The 24,681-nt window shown below is 42.1% G+C and overlaps 1 protein-coding gene across 3 annotated transcripts in view; it reads right to left on the reverse strand.

Moving 5' to 3' along the window:
* Positions 1 to 1,162: 1,162 nt before the first annotated feature.
* The window catches only part of LOC120861518 (placenta-specific gene 8 protein-like), a 33,516-nt gene continuing 9,997 nt past the window's right edge, over positions 1,163 to 24,681 (reverse strand). For all 3 annotated transcript variants that reach the window (XM_040237240.1, XM_040237239.1, XM_040237241.1), the window contains exons 2-5: positions 13,743 to 13,871; positions 11,164 to 11,288; positions 3,537 to 3,651; positions 1,163 to 1,374 (exon numbers count right to left, since the gene is read on the reverse strand). In XM_040237240.1, coding sequence (XP_040093174.1) covers positions 3,547 to 3,651; positions 11,164 to 11,288; positions 13,743 to 13,842 — 330 coding nt within the window. In that variant the 5' untranslated portion in view covers positions 13,843 to 13,871 and the 3' untranslated portion in view covers positions 1,163 to 1,374; positions 3,537 to 3,546. The remainder of the gene's footprint in view (positions 1,375 to 3,536; positions 3,652 to 11,163; positions 11,289 to 13,742; positions 13,872 to 24,681) is intronic.

Genomic DNA, 24,681 nt, shown 5'->3' on the forward strand with positions numbered 1-24,681 from the left:
CACACACACACACACACACACACCCCTAATGCAATGTTATATGTCAACTATATCTCAATTACAAAATGAAATAAAATGCCAAGTTAACCTGGGGAAAAAATAAAAGAAAAATAAAAAGTGGAGTCCCTGTGGCTGGCTTGCTACCAGAGACAACTTGGGAGAGGACAGAGATGTGCAATGGGAATTTTAATTAGGTGGTTTGCTGTGGGGTTTATAGCACAAATCCTCCCTGTGTGTATAAGATCTACAGTAAACTCTGCATTGTTAGGCAATTAATTCCTGGAAATGATTTACTGTGAAGACCTGCCAAGGCCGATGAAACTCCCCGGGGGAGGAAACCACACTTTCCTGGGGTGAGGAGCCTTGCAAGGTAACACCTGGTCTCCAGGTGCAAGGAAAATCCAAAATAACAAAAGCATTTTGACAACACTTAAAACACTTTTTGTACTGGACATTTTCAAACTTGTGTAAAAGTAGAAAAGTAGAATGAAGCATCTGTATATACTCATCATTCAACTTTGACATTTTGACAAAGGGCTCATTTTTTAAAAGAAACTTATTGTATGCTATGTGGCAGCCTGGATGACAGGGCAGTCTGGGGGAGAATAGTTACATGTACATGTGTGGGTAAGTCCTTTTGCTGTTCACCTGGTACCGTCACAACATTGTTAATCAGCTATGACAGGCTCAGTTGCTCAGTCATGTCTGACCTCGGGGACCCATGGACTATAGCCCACCAGGCTACACTGTCCATGGGATTATCACAGCAAGAATACTGGAGTGAGTTGCCATTTCCTCCTCCAGAGAATCTTCCCATCCCAGGGATCAAACCTGTGTCTCTTGTATCTCCTAAATTGGCAGGTGGATTCTTTACCATTGAGTCACCTGCGTGCATGTAAGTCACTTCAGTTGTGTCTGATTCTTTGCAACTCTATGGACTGTATCCTGCCAGGCTCCTCTGTCCATGGGATTCTCTAGGCAAAAGTACAGGAGTGGGTTGCTATGCCCTCCTCCAGGGGACCTTCCCAATCCAGGGATCAAACTCATGTCACCTGGGAAGTCCCTAATTGGCTATACCCTAATACAAACAACAACAATAACAACAAAAACAGAAGCATACGGGAATGTTAATTCCATGATGAAGTACTTAAAGACACAAGAATTGTTGAAGAAATTAATTTTTAATGGCAGTCATCTTAGAGAAGAGTACTAGAAATATATTTCTTTCAAAGCAAATCAAAAATTAAAAATGTTTTGAAGCCATTTAAAGCCATATGATTAGCTGAATTAGTTTCTAAGATTTAAGGTGAGATAGCACTGAATAGATGCAGTATTTCATTGCAGCATTTTCTTTCACTACCAGGTGAATTTGACCTGTAGAAATCAGAAAAAGAAAGACCAAATCAATGAAAGAATTCCATCTTTACATTATCCCTGTTCCAAGTATCAAAACTTTCATCCCACTGCTATCTTACCACCAAATTGCTACATATTTATTTATTTTAAATATTTATTTATGAGGCCACATGGCATATGGACTCTTGCTTCTCCAACCAGGGATTGAACCCACTCCCTCTGCAATGTAAGTGCAGAGTCTTAACCACTGGACTTCCAGGGAAGCCTCCAAATGGCTACATACTTAAAATCTATATCAAATCATGACCCCTGGTTCAGTACAATTTACTCAGTTGGTCAAGAAGTTAATTCAGGTTTTTCCATAAGATTTTATGAACATTTTGGTCAACCCAATATTTGAATGAGTCACAACCACTGGCTAAGATTCAATGAGTCGTCTAGGTTAGAGCTTACTATGCTTCCTTGCTTGAAAGTCGCATCTATTTATTCATCCACAAAAGTTATTATGTCAGGTACTGTTGCTACATTGTTAGGTAAACCCACAGAGTGCTCTGTAGATTGCCAGAGATAATTTCTCTTATCAAATGTCAGTGAATCATCGTTCACACTAAGGTAAGAGACTCTAAAAGGCAGAGACCCCAGAACAATCTTTGTCATTAACTGGATGACTGGACCAGTCAATTACCACATTCTATGTAGGGGACTACATACATATTCATTGGAAGGACTGATGCTGAAGCTGAAGCTCTAATAATTTGGCCACCTGCTGTGAAGAACTGACTCACTAGAAAAGGCCCTGATGTTGGGAAAGATTGAAGGCAGGAGGAGAAGGGGACGACAGAGGATGACACAATGGGATGGCATCACCGACTTGATGGACATGGGTTTGAGCAAGCTTTGGGAGTTGGTGATGGACAGGAAGCCTGGCACGCTGCAGTCCATGGGGTCGCAGAGTCAGATACGACTGAGCGACTGAACTGAACTGATGTAGGGGACTAGGGTTACTTTGGAAAAATTCTGAATTGCATGGGTAACAAACGGCTTTAAAGAAACATCACTGCTTGGGAAGAGAAACAACAGTTGTGTCTCAGGAGGCAGGGGTACAAGGAAGAAAAAGAACAAGAAAACTCACCGTCTGCTTTGTAAATGGGTTAAGCACATCAGTCACTGAGGAAAGCAGTCAGAAGACAAATACTAAGACACTAAAATGGCAGTAAAAGAAATGAGCTAAAACGTTCAGGAAGAGGACATAATTTTGTGCTGCCTGTGGCAAAAGAGCTGAGAGAGACACAGATTGTGCCCGTGCCAACTGTTCACACAGATGAATGCAGCATCCTGATCAAACGCTCTCAAAGACCTCTCGGGAGATAGGACTTTTAGAGAATAGCCTTTTCCAGGTGAAAATAAAACTTGGATGATAAATTCCATGGGATTTGCAATAAGAGATGGAAAGACAGGACTGAGTAAGCCATCGTCCTCTTGCCTAAGAAAAATAGGAAGAACTAAGAAGATTAAAAATGTGACCAGGAGAGCTTAGGAAACTAGGCATATGAGCAGTTGCCCAGCTTTGACGATACCACCAACAAAAGGCAGTACTCTTCTTCCTAAACGGGAGCTTTGGGCATTTTAGATAACTGGTTGAATTGTCCACACTTCATTCATAGAGACTAAGGTAGCTTTCTACCACTTTGGAGAATGAATTACTCTTTTAATATTGTGGTGGTGACAAGAATATATCACTAGATACATTACACAGTCACGGTTAGTGTGACGTCTCAGTGGGTTACTGTTGACAGCAGTGGGCCTGAGCTGTAGGCTTTGGGAAATGAATGTTCAGTTGTACACATATCTTTGGTACCTTCAATCATGATGCTGTGAAGATACACATGGAGGATATATGGCACGTTTATCTGGTACATCATACGGCCACTCCACCTGTGGCAGACATCCTAAGAAATCCCAGAATTCTTTCCCATCCAATCAGGGCTAGCCCTCTCTACCCAGGCTCTCTGGAAAGCTGAGTCCCAACTGATTGGTGCAGGCTGGCCATTGAAAGTCATTTGCCCTCCCTTTGTCAAGGGCCATCTCATGGATCTGTGAGATAGAGAACCAAAGAAATCAAAGATACCTTTGAGACTTTCTTTTGCTACTCACAAATCAAAGAAGTCCCGCCAACTTACCAAGCATCTTTTATAAAGCATTCATTGCTTTTCTCTTTTCAATATCTCGCTTGAGTTGACAAAGGGCACAGTGCGGTAAAAATGCCATACACAGGAAATCCTTGCAAATGGATCCCTGTTAAAAAACAAACAAATGGATGAACAGGTAGCCTGTGAATAGTCACACAATTCCCTGCACTTGTTTCACTTTTCAAACCTCTTTAAAACATGCATTTTATGTCACTTGTTTATCACGTTATCTCTATTTTTCTTTTAATAAAAAAATCATTTATTTATTCATTCATTTATTTTTGGCTGGGCTGGTCCTTTGTCATTGCTCGGGCTTCTCTTTAGTTGTGGTGAGCGGCGACTACTCTCTAGCTGTGGCGTGCAGGCTTCTCATTTCAGTGGCTTCTCTTGTTGCAGAGCCTGGGCTCTAAGTGTGTGCGCTTCAGTAGTTTCGGCTCCTGGGCTCTAGAGCACAGGCTCAATAGTTGTGATGCACGGGCTTAGTTGCTCCATGGCGTGTGGGATCTTCCCGGATCAGGGATAGAACCCATGTCTCCTGCATTGGCGTGTGGATTCTTCACCACTGAGCCATTAGGGAAGCCCATCCCTATTTTTTTTTTTTTTTATGACCAAGTGAAGTTAACTGACTTGCTACCTAAATCACATAGACTGGTGGCAGCGACTGGTCTTTCTCCTCTTAAGCCAGTACTCTTTTCATAATAACACGCCGTTTCAAATGATCTGCAGATTACAATCATAGCCACAGTTCTCTGTTATCTGTTCTAGAAGAGCTCTCTATTTTTTTTTTCCTTTTTAAAAACCTTTTGATTTACTTACTATTTTTACTGATATGGAAAGTTTCCCTTTAAAGCCAGTTGTGTAATGCACCAATGTTTCCAATTGATTGTGAGTGGAGTGCTAGATCACACACTACCCTGTATCCCTCTAATCTTTTTCATTGACATCCCTCATGTTCTGCAAGGGAGGCAGTCCATAGTGAGAGAGGACATAAACCTTACGGGCAAAAGAAGAAATCAGAGAATGAAGAGTGGCTAGAAAACCTGTAGAATGAGCTGCTTTGCAGAGTTTTGAAGGCCCTCTCCATGGGAGGTCCAGTTGAGTCTTCGATGACCTATGGGTAGAGATGCCTCAGAAGGGACTCCTGCTCTGTATAGTCAGCACTGGCTGATCCGAGGGGTCTAATCTGATGAGCAGGTTATGTGACTGTGTGTCTTGACCGACTGAAATATTTTGCACTCCATATTTGGATATCACTTATTTTTTAAAATTTAAAAATTTAAATTTTTTTAAAAATTTAGTACAATTCCCAATTTCCAGTGTGAACAGAAAGACCCAGAGAGAGAGCAGGAAAGAGAAAGAGAGTAGATTTCGCCTATAAAGTTTGGGAGTTCCTAAGTGGTGAGAAAAGTGATTTACTTTTCATAAATTTTTTTCCTTGCTGTAGTGATTTTGGTTTTTATCTAACAGAGAAAGTGTGTGGGACAAAGACTGGACAAATGAGATAACCATGTTAGAAATCTAATGTCTTGACCCTCATCAGATAGAGGAGTGGATACTCAGTTTGAAGATAATTTGGTCCCTTGGCCATTTCTTTTTCCCTGAAAAATCATCCAAATCCTTTAACCCTTCCTCAAAGTGCTCGCTTTTTTTCCATGCTTCAATTCATTATTTATATTTATTCATCTTTTAAGCCTTCATTAAACCAACATTTATTGAATATACGTAATACGTTATTAATACAAAAAATAAAATATTCATCAAGGATGTAACTAGTTTTCTGTTCCAGCATGTCTATGCCTGTCTTTATCTCAGGAAGTTTGTGGGAGAAAAAGTCCTACTATTATTTGCTGAGAAACCTAGGGAAACCTTTAGAAAACACACCCTAATTCTAAGTCTGTTTCATAATACAGATATAAAGAATATTGAGAAGAAAAAAATTCCTCTTTCAAATGAGAGGACATGAACTATGGGTTTAAACCATGCTGAAGTTAGCAAGGGACATAAATGCCTTGCCCAGAACAGCTTCTTGGGAAATGGTACCAGAAACAAAGATTTTTGCTTTCATTTTGTTTGGAAAAGGGGACTGGTGCTTCACTCGTTTGGAAGCTGTTTAAAAAAAAAAAAAAAAGAAAGAAATCTGGTCATGAGGACTGGTTACAGAATCGCTGAGCAAATGAATGAGTGGTGGTACATGACTCAATACACATGGACTTGAGAAGACAAGATAGTCAAGTGGGAAGAACCAGGCCTGACTGTAAGTCAGAATAAACATGAGCCCATGGGGTGGGGTGGATTGAGAGAGTGGCATAGACGTATATACACTACCATGTATAAAATAGCTAGTGGGAAGCTGCTGTACAGCACTGGGAGGTCAGCTCAGTGCTCTGTGATGACCTGGAGGTGTGGGAGGAAGCATGGTGGGTGGGAGGTCCAAGAGGGAGGGATTTTTTATATATATACACAGAACTGATTCATGTTGCTGTACAGAAATGAACACAACATTGTGAATTTTGTTTACATTTCCGTTTTAAAAAATAAAGTAATAGAAAAAAAACCTTGAGCCCAAATTTCAGCACTTCCATGTTCTATGACCTTAAGGCTTTCTCATTCCTGCTTTTCATGTCCACGAAGTGGAGATACCACTGCCTGTACCGCAGAGCGTTTGAAGTAGTATGTGAGCAAATATATGTCCAGGCAGTATTCCAGCACATAGGAGTTCAGTTGGTTGTTTCTTCTCTTTCTCCTCTGCTGTGCAGGTTGTGGCCCTGGCCAAGGGGATGCTCTCTTGCCTGTCTGTGTCCATGAAGGGAGGGGGAGGTCAGAGAGGCTGTGCTGGGGCAGCCTTATAAATGTTTGCTTAGATGTGAAGGGGGAACAAAGCAGAGAACCTGAACTATGCAAATCAGTCCTAGGGTTTATTAGCCATTGTAGAGTTCTGTTCTAAGAAAGAAGCTAGAGATACACTGTCTATAAATACACTTATATAATAGACACCAAGAAAACTTATTATAGAATCCTAGACCCTAGGAAGACCTTAGAAATCATCTTGAACAAATTCCTCATCAAAGATGAGAAAATTGATGCTAACAAATGGCTTGTAAGAGTGAGCTATTTGCTGAGCTGTTTCCAGAAACTTGGAACTTCCCTGGTGGCTCAGAGGTTAAAGTGTCTGCCTGGAATGCAGGAGACCAGGGTTCAAATCCCCTGGAGAAGGAAATGGCAACCCACTCCAGTACTCTTGCCTGGAGAATCCCATGGAGGGAGGAGCCTGGTAGGCTATAGTCCATGGGGTCGCAAAGAGTCGGACACGACTGAGCGACTTCACTTCACGTCCAGAAACTTATCTCCAGAATTCAGCTAAGCTCTCCTTCCTCTACCCCCTTAGGGACCACTTTGAGAATCGCACTCCCATACTCACAACTACATACATCCATGTACACAACTATGTACATAAGCACATACACCCGACACTTAGCGTATGGTTTTGGGAAGTTTATGGAACAGTCACTAAGTTAAGAACCCTCGTGTTAAGTTCTGCTGCCTTTTGAGGGATGTAAATGAGAGCACAGGGAGTGCTGAGGCAGCTGAGCAAGCCCACGGGAGGAATGCAGGCTGCTCGAAGACAGCTGAGCTAAGAACAAAAATTATAATAGTTACTCACTGAGCACTTATTACTTGCCAGATGCTGTGCTAAGTCCTTTTCCTGCATTATCTGCTGTGATTCTTACTGCACCACCTTAGGGGAGGTATCATTGTTGCCATTTTATCAGAGAGCCAAGGCTTAGGGAGATGAATTGTTATTGGTTACAGTGAGTGAGAGGCTGTTTTCAGGTCACTTCTGCGTTTAAAAGCATTTTAAACGCTTTCCAGATCACTTAAAATGAAAGCTGCTACTGCTAAGTTGCCTCAGTTGTGTCCGACTCTGTGCGACCCCAGAAACAGCAGCCCACCAGGCTCCCCCGTCCCTGGGATCCTCCAGGCAAGAACACTGGAGTGGGTTGCCATTTCCTTCTCCAATGCATGAAAGTGAAAAGGGAAAGTGAAGTCGCTCAGCCGTGTCCGACTCCTAGCGACCTCATGGAGTGCAGCCTACCAGGCTCCTCCATCCATGGGATTTTCCAGGCAAGAGTACTGGAGTGGGGTGCCATTGCCTTCTCTGAAAATGAAAGCTAGATTTCTTAAAATGGTCTGCAAGGTCTTGCTGCGATATCATCTTCTTCTATTACCACTCCCCATTTCCCACCCCACCTCCAGTCTTTCCATCTCTCTGGCTACTTGCTATGTCTTGGACCTTCCAGGTAAGCTCTACTTCTGGACCTTAGCTCTAGCTCATTCCTCTGCCTGGACCTTTCACAGATGAGTCATCCTCGCATCCTTTTAGGTCTTTACTTTCTCCCCCATCCAAGCACTAACCAGGCCTGACACTGTTTAGATACTGAGCATATTTAGGGTGGTATAGGCAGAAACAGTGGCTGACTTTATTTTTCTAGGCCCCAAAATTGCTGCAGATGGTGACTGCAGCCATGAAATTAAAAGACGCTTACTCCTTGAAAGGAAAGTTATGACCAACCTAGATAGCATATTCAAAAGCAGAGACATTACTTTCCCAACAAAGGTCCATCTGGTCAAGGCTATGGTTTTTCCAGTGGTCATGTATGGATGTGAGAGTTGGACTGTGAAGAAGGCTGAGCGCCGAAGAATTGATGCTTTCGAACTGTGGTGTTGGAGAAGACTCTTGAGGGTCCCTTGGACTGCAAGGAGATCCAACCAGTCCATCTTAAAGGAGATCAGTCCTGGGTGTTCTTTGGAAGGACTGATGCTAAAGCTGAAACTCCAGTACTTTGGCCACCTCATGCAAAGAGTTGACTGATTGGAAAAGACTCTGATGCTGGGAGGGATTGGGGGCAGGAGGAGAAGGGGATGACAGAGGAGAAGATGGCTGGATGGCATCATGGACTCGATGGACATGAATTTGAGTGAACTCCGGGAGTTGATGGTGGACAGGGAGGCCTGATGTGCTGCAATTCATGGGGTTGCAAAGAGTTGGACACGACTGAGCGACTGAACTGAGGCATAGACTAGGTCTTTATCTTCTTACTGAGTATTTCCTGATAATGCGATTTAAAATTAGAACCTTTCAACACTAAATTCCTCTTCCTTGCTTCATTTTTCTCTGTTGTACGTATCACCAACCTATACATTATATTCTTACTTATTCATAGTTACTAGAGAAGGCAATGGCGACCCACTCCAGTACTCTTGCCTGGAAACTCCCATGGATGGAGGAGCCTGGTAGGCTGCACTCCATGGGGTCGCTAGGAGCCGGACACGACTGAGTGATTTCACTTTCCCTTTTCACTTTCATGCATTGGAGAAGGAAATGGCAACCCACTCCAGTGTTCTTGCCTGGAGAATCCCAGGGACGGGGGAGCCTGGTGGGCTGCCGTCTATGGGGTCGCACAAAGTTGGACAAGACTGAAGTGACTTAGCAGCGGCAGCAGCAGCAGCATTTTTAGTTATACTGCAACTATTTTCTTCCATTAGTGTCTAAGCTATCCCATTGACAACCATCACAGTAATAACTGATGGAGGCGAGAATCTATCACAGATGTTAGAACTAGTGGGTGAAAGTTTGATTTACATCTCTCTACAAGATCCTTATCCATTATAAAGGGGAAAATAGCAACTTTGTGGTGGAGAATCTTGACAGACACTATCTTAATTAAGGAATCAAAGTAAGCATTACACACAATGAGATAACTTGATGTCATGTGGTACAAGATGACTATAGCGTCACTTTTGTAGAGTTGATACCAAAAGTATATAACCAAAGTCTTATCATGAAGAAACATTTGACAAACCACACTGAGTCTACGAAATAACTGATCTGTATTCATTAAAAAAAAAAGGCAAAGACTGAGGAAATCTTCCATGTTATAGAAGACAAACAGTTGTCATTCAGTTCCAGCGGCCCCCGTTCATCTTAACCCTCCCAGCCCCTGCATGACTGCAATTTTCCATTGACAGAATCACTTGCCAGGCTCTGCTTGCTTCCATCATTAGAACTCCCTCCAGATTATTCCCCACCCACGCCCTCTAATACTGTCCACAGGCACTCTGTGCCTCAAGTGATATGGGCACCCACACCCACGTTACCCTATCTTCTTCAAGAGAGGGCAAACAGCTGGCTTAACTCCTCAGTATCTCCATCTCATCTCTGCAGCTTTGCCACCACTCCCTTGGGGCAGTTCTAGGGACAGACAGATGCCACAGGCTTCTCCATTCAACCCCCAGGGGCCCTTACTCAGCTCAGCTGAGGGCAGAATTTCACATTTTTGTTGCCCTGGATAGTCAAGAAAGAAAGTGAAGGCCAAGGGCTGGCAGAAGCTGGTCCAGACAACTGATTTTTTTTTTTTTTCATCTAAAGAAAGTTATTGGGATAGTTGGTAAAGTTTAAATAATACCCACGGATTAGCTAATAGTACTATATCAATGTTAAATTCCTTTTGATAATCACATTGTGATAAAATAAGAGAATGTCCTTGTTTTTAGGAAATACACACTGAAATAGAGATAATAGGGTATCAAGTATATAATTTACTCTCAAATGATTCACAAAAAAATTAGAATAGATAAATAGAGACAAGAAAGAGAGAAAATCAATCAAATCTGGTACGTTTTTAAATATTGGGGGAATCTGGGTAAAGAGTGTTTAGGAAGTCTTTGTACCATTTCTGTGACTTTAAGTCTGAAATTATGTTAAAATAAAAATCTCAAAAAAATTGAAGTGAGCTCCATGAAGACAGGAATTTTTATTTCCTTTGTTTACTGGTGTGTCTTTAGCATCTGTAATAGTCCTTGGTATGTTCTGCATATTCAATAAATCCCCGTTGAATGAGTGAACACTAGCTTATGACTTAACAAGGTTCTAGGTGCTCAATAATATCTTTTGAGTGAATGAACACTGTTTTACGAGTTATCAGTGAGGTAACTGGCTCAAAAATGTGCCAGCTCTGGGGGGATCTATATACACCCATTATTCACCTAAGGCTTTCTAAGCAACAGCCACCCACCCTGCAGAGTCCACTGTCTGACTCTGAGTAAAGCCAGGAGAGATTCTGTGCTGACCTGCTCATCTCCAGCAGCTTTTTCAGAGACACATCTATTGGTTCAATAAAAAGTTTTATTGTGAATATATCCCAAGGGATAGATAGATAGTCTCTGTAAATCATTTAAAAAGTTTAAGATGCAGGGGTAAGGTATAGTTAGGGAGTTTAAGAAAGTCATGTACACACCGATAACTGTGCAGCACATGGAGTTCTGCTCAGTGTTATGTGGCAGCCTGGATGGGAGCAGGGTTTGGGAGAGAATGGATACTTTTATATGTATGACTGAGTCCATTCACTGCACACCTGAAATTGTCACAATATTATCACTTATACCCCAATACAAAATAAAAAGTTTAAAGTTTAAAGGGAAAATGTTTAGGATGGCAGTGGAGAAAAGGCTAGGGTCAAGTCATGATGATGAGGAGGGCAATCATGGAGATTTGCTCAGGCTGAACGAAGGCCTTTGGGCTGTCTGGGTGATTACTTCCTGGTGGACGTGGGTGACTCACCGGGATGCCGTATCGGGTCCGATACATTGTCCTCATGGCAACACTTGATCCGCACAGGCAGAATTCGTTCATGTCAGAGGCAATCTGACATGAAAGGCACAGGGGAAAGAAAGCCCCACAGAGACCTGAGTGCAGGGTGAAATCACAGAAATCAGTCAAGACTGTAAGGAGGTTAACTTAATCATACCTCTTCCACGGGCTTCCCGGGGGGCTCAGTGGTAAAGAACCCATCTGCCAGTGCAGAAGACATAAGAGATATGGGTTCGATCCCTGGGTTGGGAAGATCTCCTGGAGGAGGTCATGGCAACCCACTCCAGTATTCTTGCTGGAGAATCCCATGGACCGAGGAGCCTGGTGGGCTACAGTCAATGGAGTTGCAGAGTCAAACACAACTGAGCCCACAAACACACACACCCGGCTTTCAAGAAAATACACACTCAGGAAATGGCCTTAATGGACACTTGGTGAAAACAATGGGGTCACCTGGCTCTTTATGTCTTGATTCTAGATCCTACACACACTGGGGAAATTTGCTCATCATATGCCAGGTCAGATTTAATGGCAAAAATGCCTGCCTTGCCAGGATGGGAGGGGAGTCTGGGGGAGAATGGATACATGTACACATATGGCTGAGTCCCTTCGCTGTTCACCTGAAAACTATCACAACATTGTTTGTTAATCGGCTATACCCCAATACAAAATAAAAAGTTTAGAAAAAAATTTGCTTTAAAAATAATTGCTAACTTCTCCCCCGACAACCTTAACTCATTAAATCATCAAAATAGTCATCCAAAAAAAAAGTTCCTGCCTTGTTGATCTGAGCATGTCCAAAGTATCTTTCTTCCTTATCTTTGTTTATATATGGAGCATACTGGCATAGGAAGTTTGTGGCGTCGGAATGTCTGAGCGACCCTCTGGAAACTGTGGGAGAATGCTTAGGATCAGAAAGCACTGAGTAAAGAAATAATTGGAAAAACAAGAAAAGCGGTAGGAAACAGATTCTAGATGCTCATTCTGGCAAAGAGGAAAGTTTTATTATTGTTGTGAGGATTGAAGCAAGTAAAAGTTAAGGGATATTGACATAAAAACTTAAAAAACATACTGAAATTTCACTTTTAAGAGTCTGTGTGAGACAAAAAAGGACCTAAGAAAACAGTGACAAACAGGAAACTGTTCTCAAACGTGCTGAGTTCAAGCTTGAGAAACTCTAGGGTGGAGTTTTGTCATGGCTGTACCCTAGATAAGAAAACTCTTATTTTTTGATTGATGGTTTTCAACAAAAGGCTATCTCCACAGAACTTGGAACTTCCATCATATACACACACACAAAAGAGGCTCTTTCTCAAGACAGTGGAAAGACTAGCCACACAGAGAATGCCTACATTCCCTTGGGCAATAGACTCTGAAACAGGAAATTGTCTTACACCAAGGTGTGTTTGGTGCTGCGAAAGAATTTAAGGTTAGGAAAGCTAAAAACCTGAAAGCTTCCTGAAATGGACCGACCACAAGAGTCACAAGGATATTGAAATCTGGAAACACAGACTCAGCCCTGTAGGGAAAAGAGGAGGTAAAGGGAAGAGTGGAGAAACATGTCAAGAACACGGGGTGCTAATGAGGTGGGAAATATAAAGCCAGATGATCGATCTGGATAAGGATAATAAATTCAAGGCAGGCAGGTAAAATGAATGAATAAAACTGGTTGAAAAAAACACAAACTAGCCAACAGTGGATGATGGACATGAATATGGCAAACTGTAGAGTGAAGGTCCCTTTGAATAGGGTTAACTAAGGGGGTTAGAAGACTCTTAAGAGTCCCCTGGACTGCAAGATCAAACCATTCAATCCTAAAGGAAATCAGTCCTGAATATTTATTGGAAGGACTGATGCTGAAGCTGAAGCTCCAGAACTTTGGTCACCTGATGTGAAGAGCTGACTCATTGTAAATGACCCTGAGGCTGGGAAAGATTGAAGGCAAAAGAAGGGGGTTGCAGAGACTGAGATGATTGCATAGCATCACAAACTCAATGGACATGAGTTTGAGCAAACTCCGGGAGATAGTGAAGGACAGGGAAGCCTGGTGTGCTGCAGTTCATGGAGTTCCAAAGAGTCAGACATGACTTTGCGACTGAACAACAAGTCAGCTTGGCAGCAGCTACTTCTGCCAGTTGAGAATGAGGACTCCTCTTTCCAGATTTTCCAAATTTTCAAGAGAAGCTGGAAATCTAGATTAGAAAGCTACAGTTTTATGTGGAATCTGAGGGGGAGGGCACCATGTCCTGTGGCATGAGGGATCTTAGTTCCCTGACCGGGGCCCCCTGTACTGGAAGTGAAGAGTCCTAACCACTGGACTGCCAAGGAAGTCCCCGGAATCTGACTTTTGTATGGTTTCTACTGTCTTAAAGTTAATACAGCAAGAGGGGTCACACCCAGTGGTAAAGTCTGCCCAGGTGTTCCACCTTGTGACCGCTGATCTCTAGAATAACACATGTATCTCAGTGAGAGGATAAGCAAGCGATTTTTGTTATGGCAGTGACCGCGTGATTGTAACCCAGGAGAAAGCAACAGCTACATTTACTTACAGATCCCTATGTCATCAAAGCAGTCAAAGGTGCCGGTTTGCCAGTCACTAGACCCCGAGACCGCCGAGCCATATCCTGGCTGCGAAACAACTGGGTTCATTTTCAAGACTGAGTTCAAAAGGGTACTGCCTGTGAAAACAAAACCAAAAAACTATTTAACACCTAGCTATATTGGTTGGATATAACATTCAATTCAGAAAGCATTTCACTCCTCCTTTGGTTGGAGTCAGTCACATTCAACTAACCTAGCATAACATTTCCAGACTATTGCTGATATTTGAGAATTAAAAATATAAAAGATAGAAAAGCAGCATAAAGGAGAAGGGATGAGGATTCCATTCTCAGGTTATCTGGTTGTGTATGTGTGTGTGTTTTCCCGATTCACCGATTCCTCTTTTATCAGCAAGATGATTTTTTTGTGTGTGTGCTGTTTTCAAGACAACTATTTTGCATTTGAAGTATTTTCATTCAATGGTCATTATAATCAGTTTTTACAAAGCAAGTTCACAGGCATTCTCTCAGTTGCTCTGTAGGAGAACTCTGTGAGATAAAGTTGTTTACTTCTCCATAAAATTGGTGTTATGAAAGCAGATGTTTCTGGCTAATGTCAGCGTTAGCTAACTAATCACTAGTGGTATCCTGACAGCTAAAGTTTACCTGTAAAAAGATGAATCTCTCTTTGTGAATGTTTCTCCGAAAAAAGAGGCTTTAAGTCCCGCAGAAAAACCCAGTGGTTGCAAAACCACTAGGAAAGGGTGTCCCCCCTATACTTTTCATATTTCATCCAGTGATCAAGGTAAGTCTTGTGAGCTGTTACCCAGTAAGAGCTCTCAAGAGAGAAAAAGTCTTTGATTTCATTAATGACTAATGCTAAAACTTTCTCTTTTCTTGTATTGAATCTAACTATGCCGTGCTCTATAGTTTTTGATTTTATTTTTTAGTATTTATTTATTTATTTGGCTGTACTGGGTTTAGTTGAGGCACACGGGATCTTTGATCTTCGTTGCAGAATACAGAATTTTTAGATGCGCATGTGGGATCTAGTTCCCTGACCAGGGATCAAACCTCGGGCCCCTGCCTTGGGAGGAAGGAGTTTTAGCCACTGAATCACCAGGGAAGTCCGCGGGCTCTGTGGTTTGGTCCTGGGTCACTTTCAATACTTCCCTTGACTAGTTGGAGGGCAGCCTCTACCCACATTTCCCGCTGCTTGACTCTCTTCAGTCTTCCTCCCCCATGTTGCTAAGGAAGTCTCCAGTCAAAGATTCTACTGCTGTGCTTCCCAGTCCTGGCTGTGCTCCACGTTCATCCTCATGCTCGGTTACAGACAGATACAGTAGATATGCAATAGGATACTGCTGAACTAATTAGCAGAGAGGTGATGGTTAAAAGTCATGAGAATGGATAATATTCCCTTGTCTAACCAAGTAAATTTAAATTCATGAAGGGTAAGACACAACGTTTCAGTTTAAAGGAGTCTTATTAATTAAAATATTCTCCGTAGAAGTTATTTTCCACTGGTTTGTTTACAGATATTCTGTCTTAGAAAATCACTGTCACCTTGTTAGCTAACATTTGTGATATAACTTACTTAAATACAATAGAAAACTTGTTTATAATTGACAAAGTTTTCTTTTATTTTTTAAAAATTTACTGTGGGTAAGAACCAGTTGAGGGGGTTTTAAAATTATACATTCCTAGAAATTTGGATTTAACTTAAAAAGTCTAGAAAGGGATTGAGGAATCTATGTATTCAATAAGTCCCAAAGTGCTTCTTAAGGGAGAGGGGCTGATAAAAAAAATGTAAGCGTGATGAAGGGAACCAGCTGTTTTATTGCCTAATCTGACTGCTTTTAAATCTACATCATATTTGTTTGACTGCTTTCCCAGCCACTGATTCTTCTGAAAACCAAATCAAAAGAGTATAAGAAGAGAAAAGAATAATTCATTCAAAATCTTTTTATCCAGCAAGTCTGGCCTTGTTTTGGTATTGGGTGTAGGTACAAAGCCAGATGGGAGATATCAGAACTTTGAATAAGGAGGAGAAACGAAGAAGAGAACTCATCAGGTAGGACTCTCCAGTAGTGAAATAGAAGACCTGAAACTGCAGAGACACTTTCATAGCCCCGGAAGGACAGGTATAATAATTCACAGAGGAAGTGGTGACATTTATCTTCAATCAAAACAAGTCTGTTCTAGAAAAAGATTCACAGAATTAGAGAATGAACGTGTGGTTGCCCAGGGGGTGGGGGTGGGGGGAGGAGGAAAGGTGGGGGGAGGAGGAAAGGTGGGGGAAAGGACAGTTAGGGAGTTGGGATGGACATGTACACACTGTGATATTTAAAATGGGTACAAGTAAGGTCCTACTATATAGCACAGGGAACTCTGCTCAATGTTACGTAGCAACCTGGACAGAGGGGAGTTTGGGGGAGAATGGATATATGTATATGTATGGCTGAGTCCCTTCACTGTTCGCCTGAAATTATTATAACAAATAAAAGTGTAAAAAAAAAAAAGGCAAAAAAAACAAGTCTATTTTGTGAATTTCTTTGATCCCGTGGCGGGTGTAAGATAAACATCTGACCCAGGGACCTGAGCTGAAGTCTAAACATATGATTTGGGAACAGGTTTCTTGTTTTTTTTGTTTTTTTATCATTTGTACTGGAGAAACTTGGGAAGACTGACTGGAGAGTATGTGATTCTTGTGTAGGCAAGATAGTAGACATTCTAGACAGTGAAAATAATGTGAGCAAATGCCTAGGGGGCAAAAAGAGTGTGGAAGGCATGAGGAACAGTAAAGACATTTGCTTTTTGGAGCAGGAAAACAGGGTCAGAGTGCATGACAAGGGTACTTCAAGCTCTCTTTCTTATACTCGCAGGACATTGTTAATAAATCCTAGAATGTTCCTGCTGGACATATCTTCACAAGACAGGGTATCAGATGCTCCTACTGTTTGACCAGAGTTGGCACATAATATGTAAGAAATAGTTAACAAAGAAGAGTAAGTTGTATAGGTAATGTGTGGTTCAGCTCTGAATGTTACAGATATACCCCTGGCCTCACGAAAGAATTATCCATTACTTTAAAAATTATTTACTGGGAAAATCAGTATAGTTAACATATACAGAAAGCTGCTTCTGCTACGGGGTGTGCAAATACTATTAAAGAAATAGCAATGTACCAGTAAGACTATGTTCTTGACAGAAAACTGCTTTATAATAAAAAAAACAATGTTTTAGTTATCAGTGTAGGTAACCAAAATCAGTTTAGCCAATATATCAAAAAGGAAAACTGTCCTTAAGTACTTCCCTAGAGACCCCAAAGCTAAAAATTACTCCAGGGCAAAAATTGTATCTTAAATATTCTTCTAGTGCTTCATATATTTGTTGTGTTGAGTTGTTTAGGGTAAGGATAAAATTTTCTGAGTTTGATTAAAAAAAAAAGAGTGAATAATTTCCTAAATAAGAAGTATTGATTAAAAAAAAAAAAAAACACCAGGAATGGGCAAATGCTGCCATTGCTATATATGAAAACATCTCTCCTGGTATGTATTAAGTATCTATTAATTCAATTCCCAGTCTAACACAGGGACTCATGCCACTTGCTTTAAAATCCCTAAATTCCCTTTCTTAAAGTAAAATTTTTAGAAAAAGTGAAAGTGTTAGCTTCTTAGTCATGTCCAACTCTTTGCGACCCCATGGACTGTAGCCCACCAGGCTCCTCTGTCCATAGAATTCTCTAGGCAAGAATACTGGAGTGGGTTGCCATACCCTTCTCCAGGGGATTTTCCCAACCCAGGAATCGAACCTGGGTCTCCTGCATTGGAGTCAGATTCTTTACAGTCTGAGCTACCGGGGAAGAGGTATATTTTAAAAACACCCTACAATATATGTGTGTATGGGTGTATGGATGTGTATGTGTGCATATATGTGCTTATTTATAGATTTTGCACTTCTGAATATCAGAGATAGACCTTCACTGAGGGGAAATAGAGATCAGTGATTCTTAAATTATGATGTGCACAGGACTCACCAAGGAGTCCTTTTAGAAAGCAGATCCTTATTCAGTAGATCCAGAGTGAGACCCAAGATTTGCCTTTTTAACAAGTTCATGGGTGGCATCTATGCTATCGGCATCTGGCCCACACTCTGACTTGCTAGGGCCTCGATCATGGTTAGGAACCGGTGGAGACAAATGAAACTGGATTCAAATCTATTTTCCATCTGCTCTGTGTTCTCAGACAATTAAACTAAATTCTCTGAGCATCAGTTTTAGCATCTTTAAAATGAGTATAATCTGACTTTCTTCTTTGTTGTGTTAATGTGATGAGACTATGTCTATTAAGCCCCCTGTTCCCTGTGTGTCAATGACCTGACACTTTTAAACTAAATGCTGCCAAGTAGCAGTGTCCATGCATGACTTATTGATACAGAAAAGCACCTGGGATCAATGGGTTAGAAGTCAGAAAGCTTGGATTTTAGTCATTGCTAGTGTTTGGGAAGCTCAAATAAGAATACATATGTGAAGACATTTTGAAAGCTGCAAATCACCATACCCATGGGAGAGCATCTAAGTGCCAGTGAACGTTGATGGAAAAAAGCTGCTTGTGGCATGTTGTAGATGCGACCATGCAGCTGCTACTGCTAAGTCACTTCAGTCATAGCTGATGCTTATATAGAGTGCTATGCTTCTCATGTTTGGCTCCTGCTTCACATCGGTCTCTATTTAATATTCACAGCAGGCCAGAGCACTCAGGGGATTAGGCTGTTAAGACTCTCTTCACTGCAGACAAGAAAACTGAAGCAAGGAGAGTAAGTGCCAAGGCCAAGGAAAAATCGTGATCTCTAGTCGAACTTCTTTAATTTATAGATGAGAAAATGTAGCTTGTCTCAAAGACTGCATGTTGGCTCCGCATGCTCTTCTTAGCCTCTTCAGGGAGAAGATATGGGGAGCATCTTATGGGAAATGTTATAGGAACCAAAAGATGAGAAATTGGACCAAGAAGCATGATCAAGTGGTTAAGGTCATGGATTCTGGCCCCAGGCTCCAGCTCTCCCAGTGACTAGCTACATGACTTTGGGTGAGTTACTTCGCCTCTCTGTGCCTCAGTTTCCTCATCTGTGAAATGGGGGATATCAATAGCACCAAGGTTACAAAGTTGTCATGAAGATTAAATGAGCTGATGTTTGAAAAGTCCTTCGAAGGAATCTTGGCAGAGTAAATACTTCATGGCCCTGGAGGAGACAATACTTCCCCTGTCCCATGCTTCTTTTATACTTGTAGGAATTGCAAAGTGTGTGTAGTTTTCCCACAAGGCTGCAGAAGAAAGAGCACTGATAGAGGATACAGAAAATAAGCCCTGGTGGTCCAGTGGCCAAAAGCACATCCTCCCAAAGTAAGAGACCCAGGTTTGATCCCCAGTCAGGGAACTAGATCCCACACGCTGCAACTAAAAAGATCTCATGAGCCTCAACTAAGACCCGACACAGCCAAATGAATAAATAAATATTTTTAAAAATTGGTCTTAAAGAGGGAAAGAAGCCACATGTCCAAAGTGACAGATTGGCGGGGCTGCGATTTGAATTCGGTTCTAAGGGATTCCAGAAACTTCATTCTTCTTTGCTTTGACCTCTGTCAATCAGGGACCAGTGGAAATGAGCAAAACCTGTTCAGTATTTTCCTAAAGGGTCCCTTCTCAGGTGAATTTTGGGGTCTCAGGAAGCTAGACAGTTTGTGACTAACTGCTTTTTTACTTTTTAATGTATGCATGTATATATGTATGTATTTTTAATATCTTGAAATCAGTCAATGAAAACTTGACCTGGAGTTTACAATACATGTGTACAGAACTGGTTCTCAACCAGAGATTATTTCAACTCCTGGGGGACATTGGGCAACGTCTGGAGACATTTTGGGTTGTCCCAACTGGGGGACAAGTGTATAGAGGCCAAGGATATTTCTAAACATCCTGAAAGCACATTTTTTTTTAAGAAAAATGGGGCAGAAACATGAGCCTGAAGCCTGTTGAATGCAGTCTCCTAGCAGACACTGAGAAGCAGTCCTCATGAGGAATGAAACCTTGCTCCTTGCTTCTAAGTTCAGAAATGTCCAAAGTGGGGACTCCCCCAGTGGTCTAGCGCTCCTGTACAGGGGGCCTGGGTTCCATCCCTGGTCTGGGAGCTAGGTCCCATAAGCCGCAACTAAGACACTGTGCAGCCAAATAAATAAATATTTTTTAAAAAAATGTTCAAAATGCACGTGCTGGAACTCAAGGATCAGGACAGGATCTTGGTCCCCTCACAGGTGTGTTTACATCCTATTCAGTAATGCTTCTTCCGTGTGGCAAGTTATGTTGGGACTTGCCCCCAAACCTGCCTCTTGTCTCTTCCTTCTGCTTATTGTTCCTAGTTGACAGTTTAACCTTTCCAGTTCTACTGTTTTCTTTTTTCTTTAAATAGCCCTTTAATTGAAATGTAATATGAAGTTGCTCAGTCATGTCCTAATCTTTGTGACCACATGGACTGTAGCCTGTGAGCCTTCTCTGTCCATGAAATTCTCCAGGCCAGGATACTGGAGTGGGTAGCCGTTCCCCTCTCCAGGGCATATATATACAGTAAAGAATAAAAATTATAAACATGACTGATGAATTTTCATCAAGTGAATTCTTGAAACCACAGCCTGAATTGAGAACTAGGATATTATGGAACCCCAGAAGCCCTCCTTACTCTTACAGGGAGTCTAACCCTCCACCCAGAGGCAACCTCTATCCTTTCTTCTAACATCAGAAGCTCATTCTGCCTGTGTCTGAGCCTTATATTTATTGAATTATAAACATTATTTATTCTTCTATTTCTTGCTTCTTTTGCTCATTGCTGTATAATATCCCATTTTATAGACATACCACAATTTCTTGATCCATGCTACCATTGTATTGTTTCCAGTCTGGACTGTTACCGATAATACAATACTACTATGAACATTCCTGTACATATCTTTAGGGGAACTATGTATGCATCTCTGTTATATCTATATCTAGGAGTGGAATTGTTAGGTCCCAAGGTTTGTAAAATAGTGCCAAACAGTATTCCAAAGTAGTGGCACTACTTCCATCAGTAATGAGTTCCAGTATGAGAACTGATTACTCATCAGTAATCAGTAATCAGTATGAGAGTTCCAGTTGCTCCACATCCTAGCCCATATCTGGAAATGCCACTATCTTTCTTTTTACTCATAGGCTTCTAAAGAATCTGGGAAGCAGACACCTAGGTTTAAAATTGAGAAAAACAGAAACTAGGGTTAAATGATTAAATAAAGTCATCACATTTATGAAAAAAATGCAGATTATTCAGTTAAATTTGAAAATTATGACCCAAGCAACATTGAACTGTGGTGTTGGAGAAGACTCTTGAGAGTACCTTGGACTGCAAGGAGATCCAACCAGTCCATTCTAAAGGAGATCAGTTCTGGGTGTTCATTGGCAGGATTGATGCTAAAGCTGAAACTCCAATACTTTGGCCACCTCATGCGAAGAGTTGACTCATTGGAAAAGACTCTGATGCTGGGAGGGATTGGGGGCAGAAGGAAAAGGGGACGACAGAGGATGAGATGGCTAGATGGCATCACCAACTCAATGGACATGAGTTTGAGTAAACTCCGGGAGTTGGTGATGGACAGGGAGGCCTGGCGTGCTGCGATTCACGGGGTTGCAAAGAGTCGGACATGACTGAGCGACTGAACTGAACTGAAGACCAGTGTAGGGGCAGTTACTGCCCCCCACACTTACAGGAATGGGAAGTGATGGTGAGGAGGTGAAAATAGTGGGCTTTTCTAGGTTGTGCAGTAGGCCCTTTTCTCCACTACCACCCGCCCCACCCCTGCCGCCCCTGTCATAATGTCCCAAAGGACAATGGTTTATTTGATTTCTAGCTTAATTATTTAAGAGCATTTCCTCTGGGAACATATAATTGTTTATTCATGGATAGAGGAAGGAAAACTGAAATTTATTGAGCAGTTTCTATTGCCAGTTTCCATGTTTGGCAATCTGATATGTGATATTGGCCTTGCAACAATCTTGCTTCCTGTGTTGAAATCTGATACTTCGAGAAGATAAGTGGCTCAGCCTGGTTCAATGCCAGGCGAGCTAAAGCCAAAGTCAGAGTTCTTCTATTCCATCAAGCCCTCTGTCTAGTGGAAGGAGTTTCATTGACTTGCCTGGGTCTCACATGGGCTCTATTTCTCTCAGCCAGTCTGATCTATCTTGATGGGGTTGGGTGATTGTTGCTTATCATTCATTCACTAGGGCTTCCCAGGGCTCTTCATTCCCTGATTTACCCCTCTTTTCTCCTCTGTCCACCTCCTTCTGGCTTTCAGCTTCCTGCCAGATCATTCCATGGGTTCTATGCCACCCATTTCTGGAACAAGGAAGTTACATAAAGGCAGTTGAGAAGGCCTTGCTTTTGATCACTTTGAGATTCTGCAGCACCTAGCAACCCACAGCAGGCCTGTCTTCTAGTCCCTGGTCTAAGTCTGTGTCCCACACCATCCCCCCAGCTCCAATGTGTCTTAAGCAGAATTCTGCAGCCTCCACGTCACACTGGACCAGTTATAGTGTTAACCAGAAAATGGCATCCCCAAATGCCATTGTGGCCTTGTTAGGATTACGTGTGTGTGTGTGTGTGTGTGTGTGTGTGTGAGTTGCTCAGTCGTGTCTGTGAATTCATGGGGTCACAAAGAGTCGGTCACAAAGAGTCTCTTTGTGACCCTATGGACTGTAGCCCACCAGACTCCTCTGTCCATGGGATTCTCCAGGCAAGAATACTGGAGTGGGGTGCCAGTTCTTTCTCCAGGGGGTCTTCCCTGACCCAGGGCTTGAACCTGGGTCTCCCACACTACAGGCAGGTTACTGTCTGAGCCACCAGGGAAGTTATTTTGAGCTGATTATTTTGAGAAACAGCAGACTCGGGAGAAGATAGGAAACAGCGTAGAAGTCATGCTTTAAGGGAAATGTATATTTAGAAAGAAGATCACCATTTGTAAGGTGGTCTCCCTGCCCTACCAAGAAAAGAAGAATGACTCTAATAAGAAATAAATCATAAGAAACTCTTGGACAGACCAGGCCCTTTTCCGCATAACAGACCTTATTCTTGTTGACCTAGCCTCCTCCCCATAACTGGTCCATTCCCAGCTTCTCTTTTGCTTTTAGCAGAAGATGATATTTAAGCCTGAAGTCTAAGCCACTGCTGAGAGTTACAGTTTTCCTTCTTTTCTCCCATGTATATGAGATATAGGTGTTAATCAACTTCTGCTTTTCTCTTTATCTTCTGTTACAGGGCCCAGGAGGAGATAGATGGTTAGAGGGAAAATTATTTTTCTCCCCCTACAGTGTCATTTCTTTTCTTTAAACATTTTTTTTTTTTTTTTTGGCTGTGCTGCATGGCATGTGGAATTGTAGTTCCCTGACCAAGGATTGAACCTATGCCCCCTGCATCAGAAGCAGAGTCTTAACCACTGGACTGTGATGTTAGGAGACAGAGGAGGAAATGGTCCCTTTTGGTTTATAGACTGGGAGTGAAGAGAGATGATTAGTCTCACATCGCTTTCTGACCTCCAACCCCCTGTAGCCGGCCCCAGAAACCGTCAGCCCCTGCACCTAGGAAGACATCTCTTTTCTTGATCTTTTCCAGCACCCAGCCCCCCATGGCAGGCCCGAATCTGCATCTGGAGCCAATTATCTGGATCTCATAAGAATTCGCTGTTGTCTGTATCCTAGAAGGATGCTGCCTAATGTCCCACCGATTATGTCATTTCTGAAATCTTAGCCAGAACAATGAGAACTCTCAGTCATAAGGTAATTTAAAAATGATTATGTGCAATTGATGGTATGGCATTTTCTAATGGAAGCTAAGTCTTTTTATTTTTAAAAGGTCACTCGAAAACATTTCTCCTCATGGTTAAAATGATGCTCATGCCTGTTAATGCTTAAATGAGGAGCCCTCGTGTATTTTTTTGTTAACTGGAGGATAACTGCTTTACAATGTTGTGCTGGTTTCTGCCATACAACAACGTGGGTCAACCTTAAGTATACATATGGCCCCTTCCTCTGCAGCCTCCCTCCACTCCCCTCTCTGTCCCATCCACCTCTTGCGTTTTTGATAGTGCAAGACTGGGAAATTTTCGGACACCAGGAAAGTTCAGTTACCCTCCTTTCATCAAGATGGTGAAGGGGACGTGGCTCACTAAAGCCTTTAATTTGGGGCAGGGTAGAGAATAATGATCACTTGAAAAATTGGATCCCTCCGGGCCCCCACTATCATTCTACCATTAGCAATCTCTTTGGTGACCTAACTCATTAAGCTTCTTTTCTACTTTTATCTAAGTTATGAAGGGTTGGCAGGCATATATGGTTCTAGGGAACGACTGCCTTTTCACAGCCAAAACCCCAAAAGCCTGCCTTCAGAAGCTCTTTACAGCACAACACACTCTGTTTTCCTAGTCCTTCCTCGACCCTTTCTTTTCCGTATCTGGTCAGCTTCCTCACCACTCTGCAAGCTTTCCATCTATGCCATTCCTGCTGTGAGTTCATGCCTCCACTTTCTCTATTGACCAGTCAACATCTCATCACAAATGCTATCTCCTCCAGGAAGCCACTCCAAATCCTCCAAGTTGGGTTTGCCTCTCTCCCTCCTTTGAACTTGCTCAACAACACTTTGGTGGTGTGGTGAAGAGCCCCCTGGACTTGGGGGTCAGGATGCTGGGCTCTAACCATCGATACTTGGCTACCTCTGTGCCTTTTCTCTAAATGACAATGATAGTACCTTCATTTCCTTCTCCCCAGAGTCATTAGGAGAGATACAGTAGCTATAATAACTTCAGATATAAGCTATATCTAATTATGCGTACTCTGAGAACTTCCGTTTTCTTTTTTTTTTGGCTTATTTCTGG

Source organism: Oryx dammah, unplaced genomic scaffold (genome assembly GCF_014754425.2).
Source record: "Oryx dammah isolate SB20612 unplaced genomic scaffold, SCBI_Odam_1.1 HiC_scaffold_3, whole genome shotgun sequence".
Lineage (NCBI taxonomy): Eukaryota > Metazoa > Chordata > Mammalia > Artiodactyla > Bovidae > Oryx > Oryx dammah.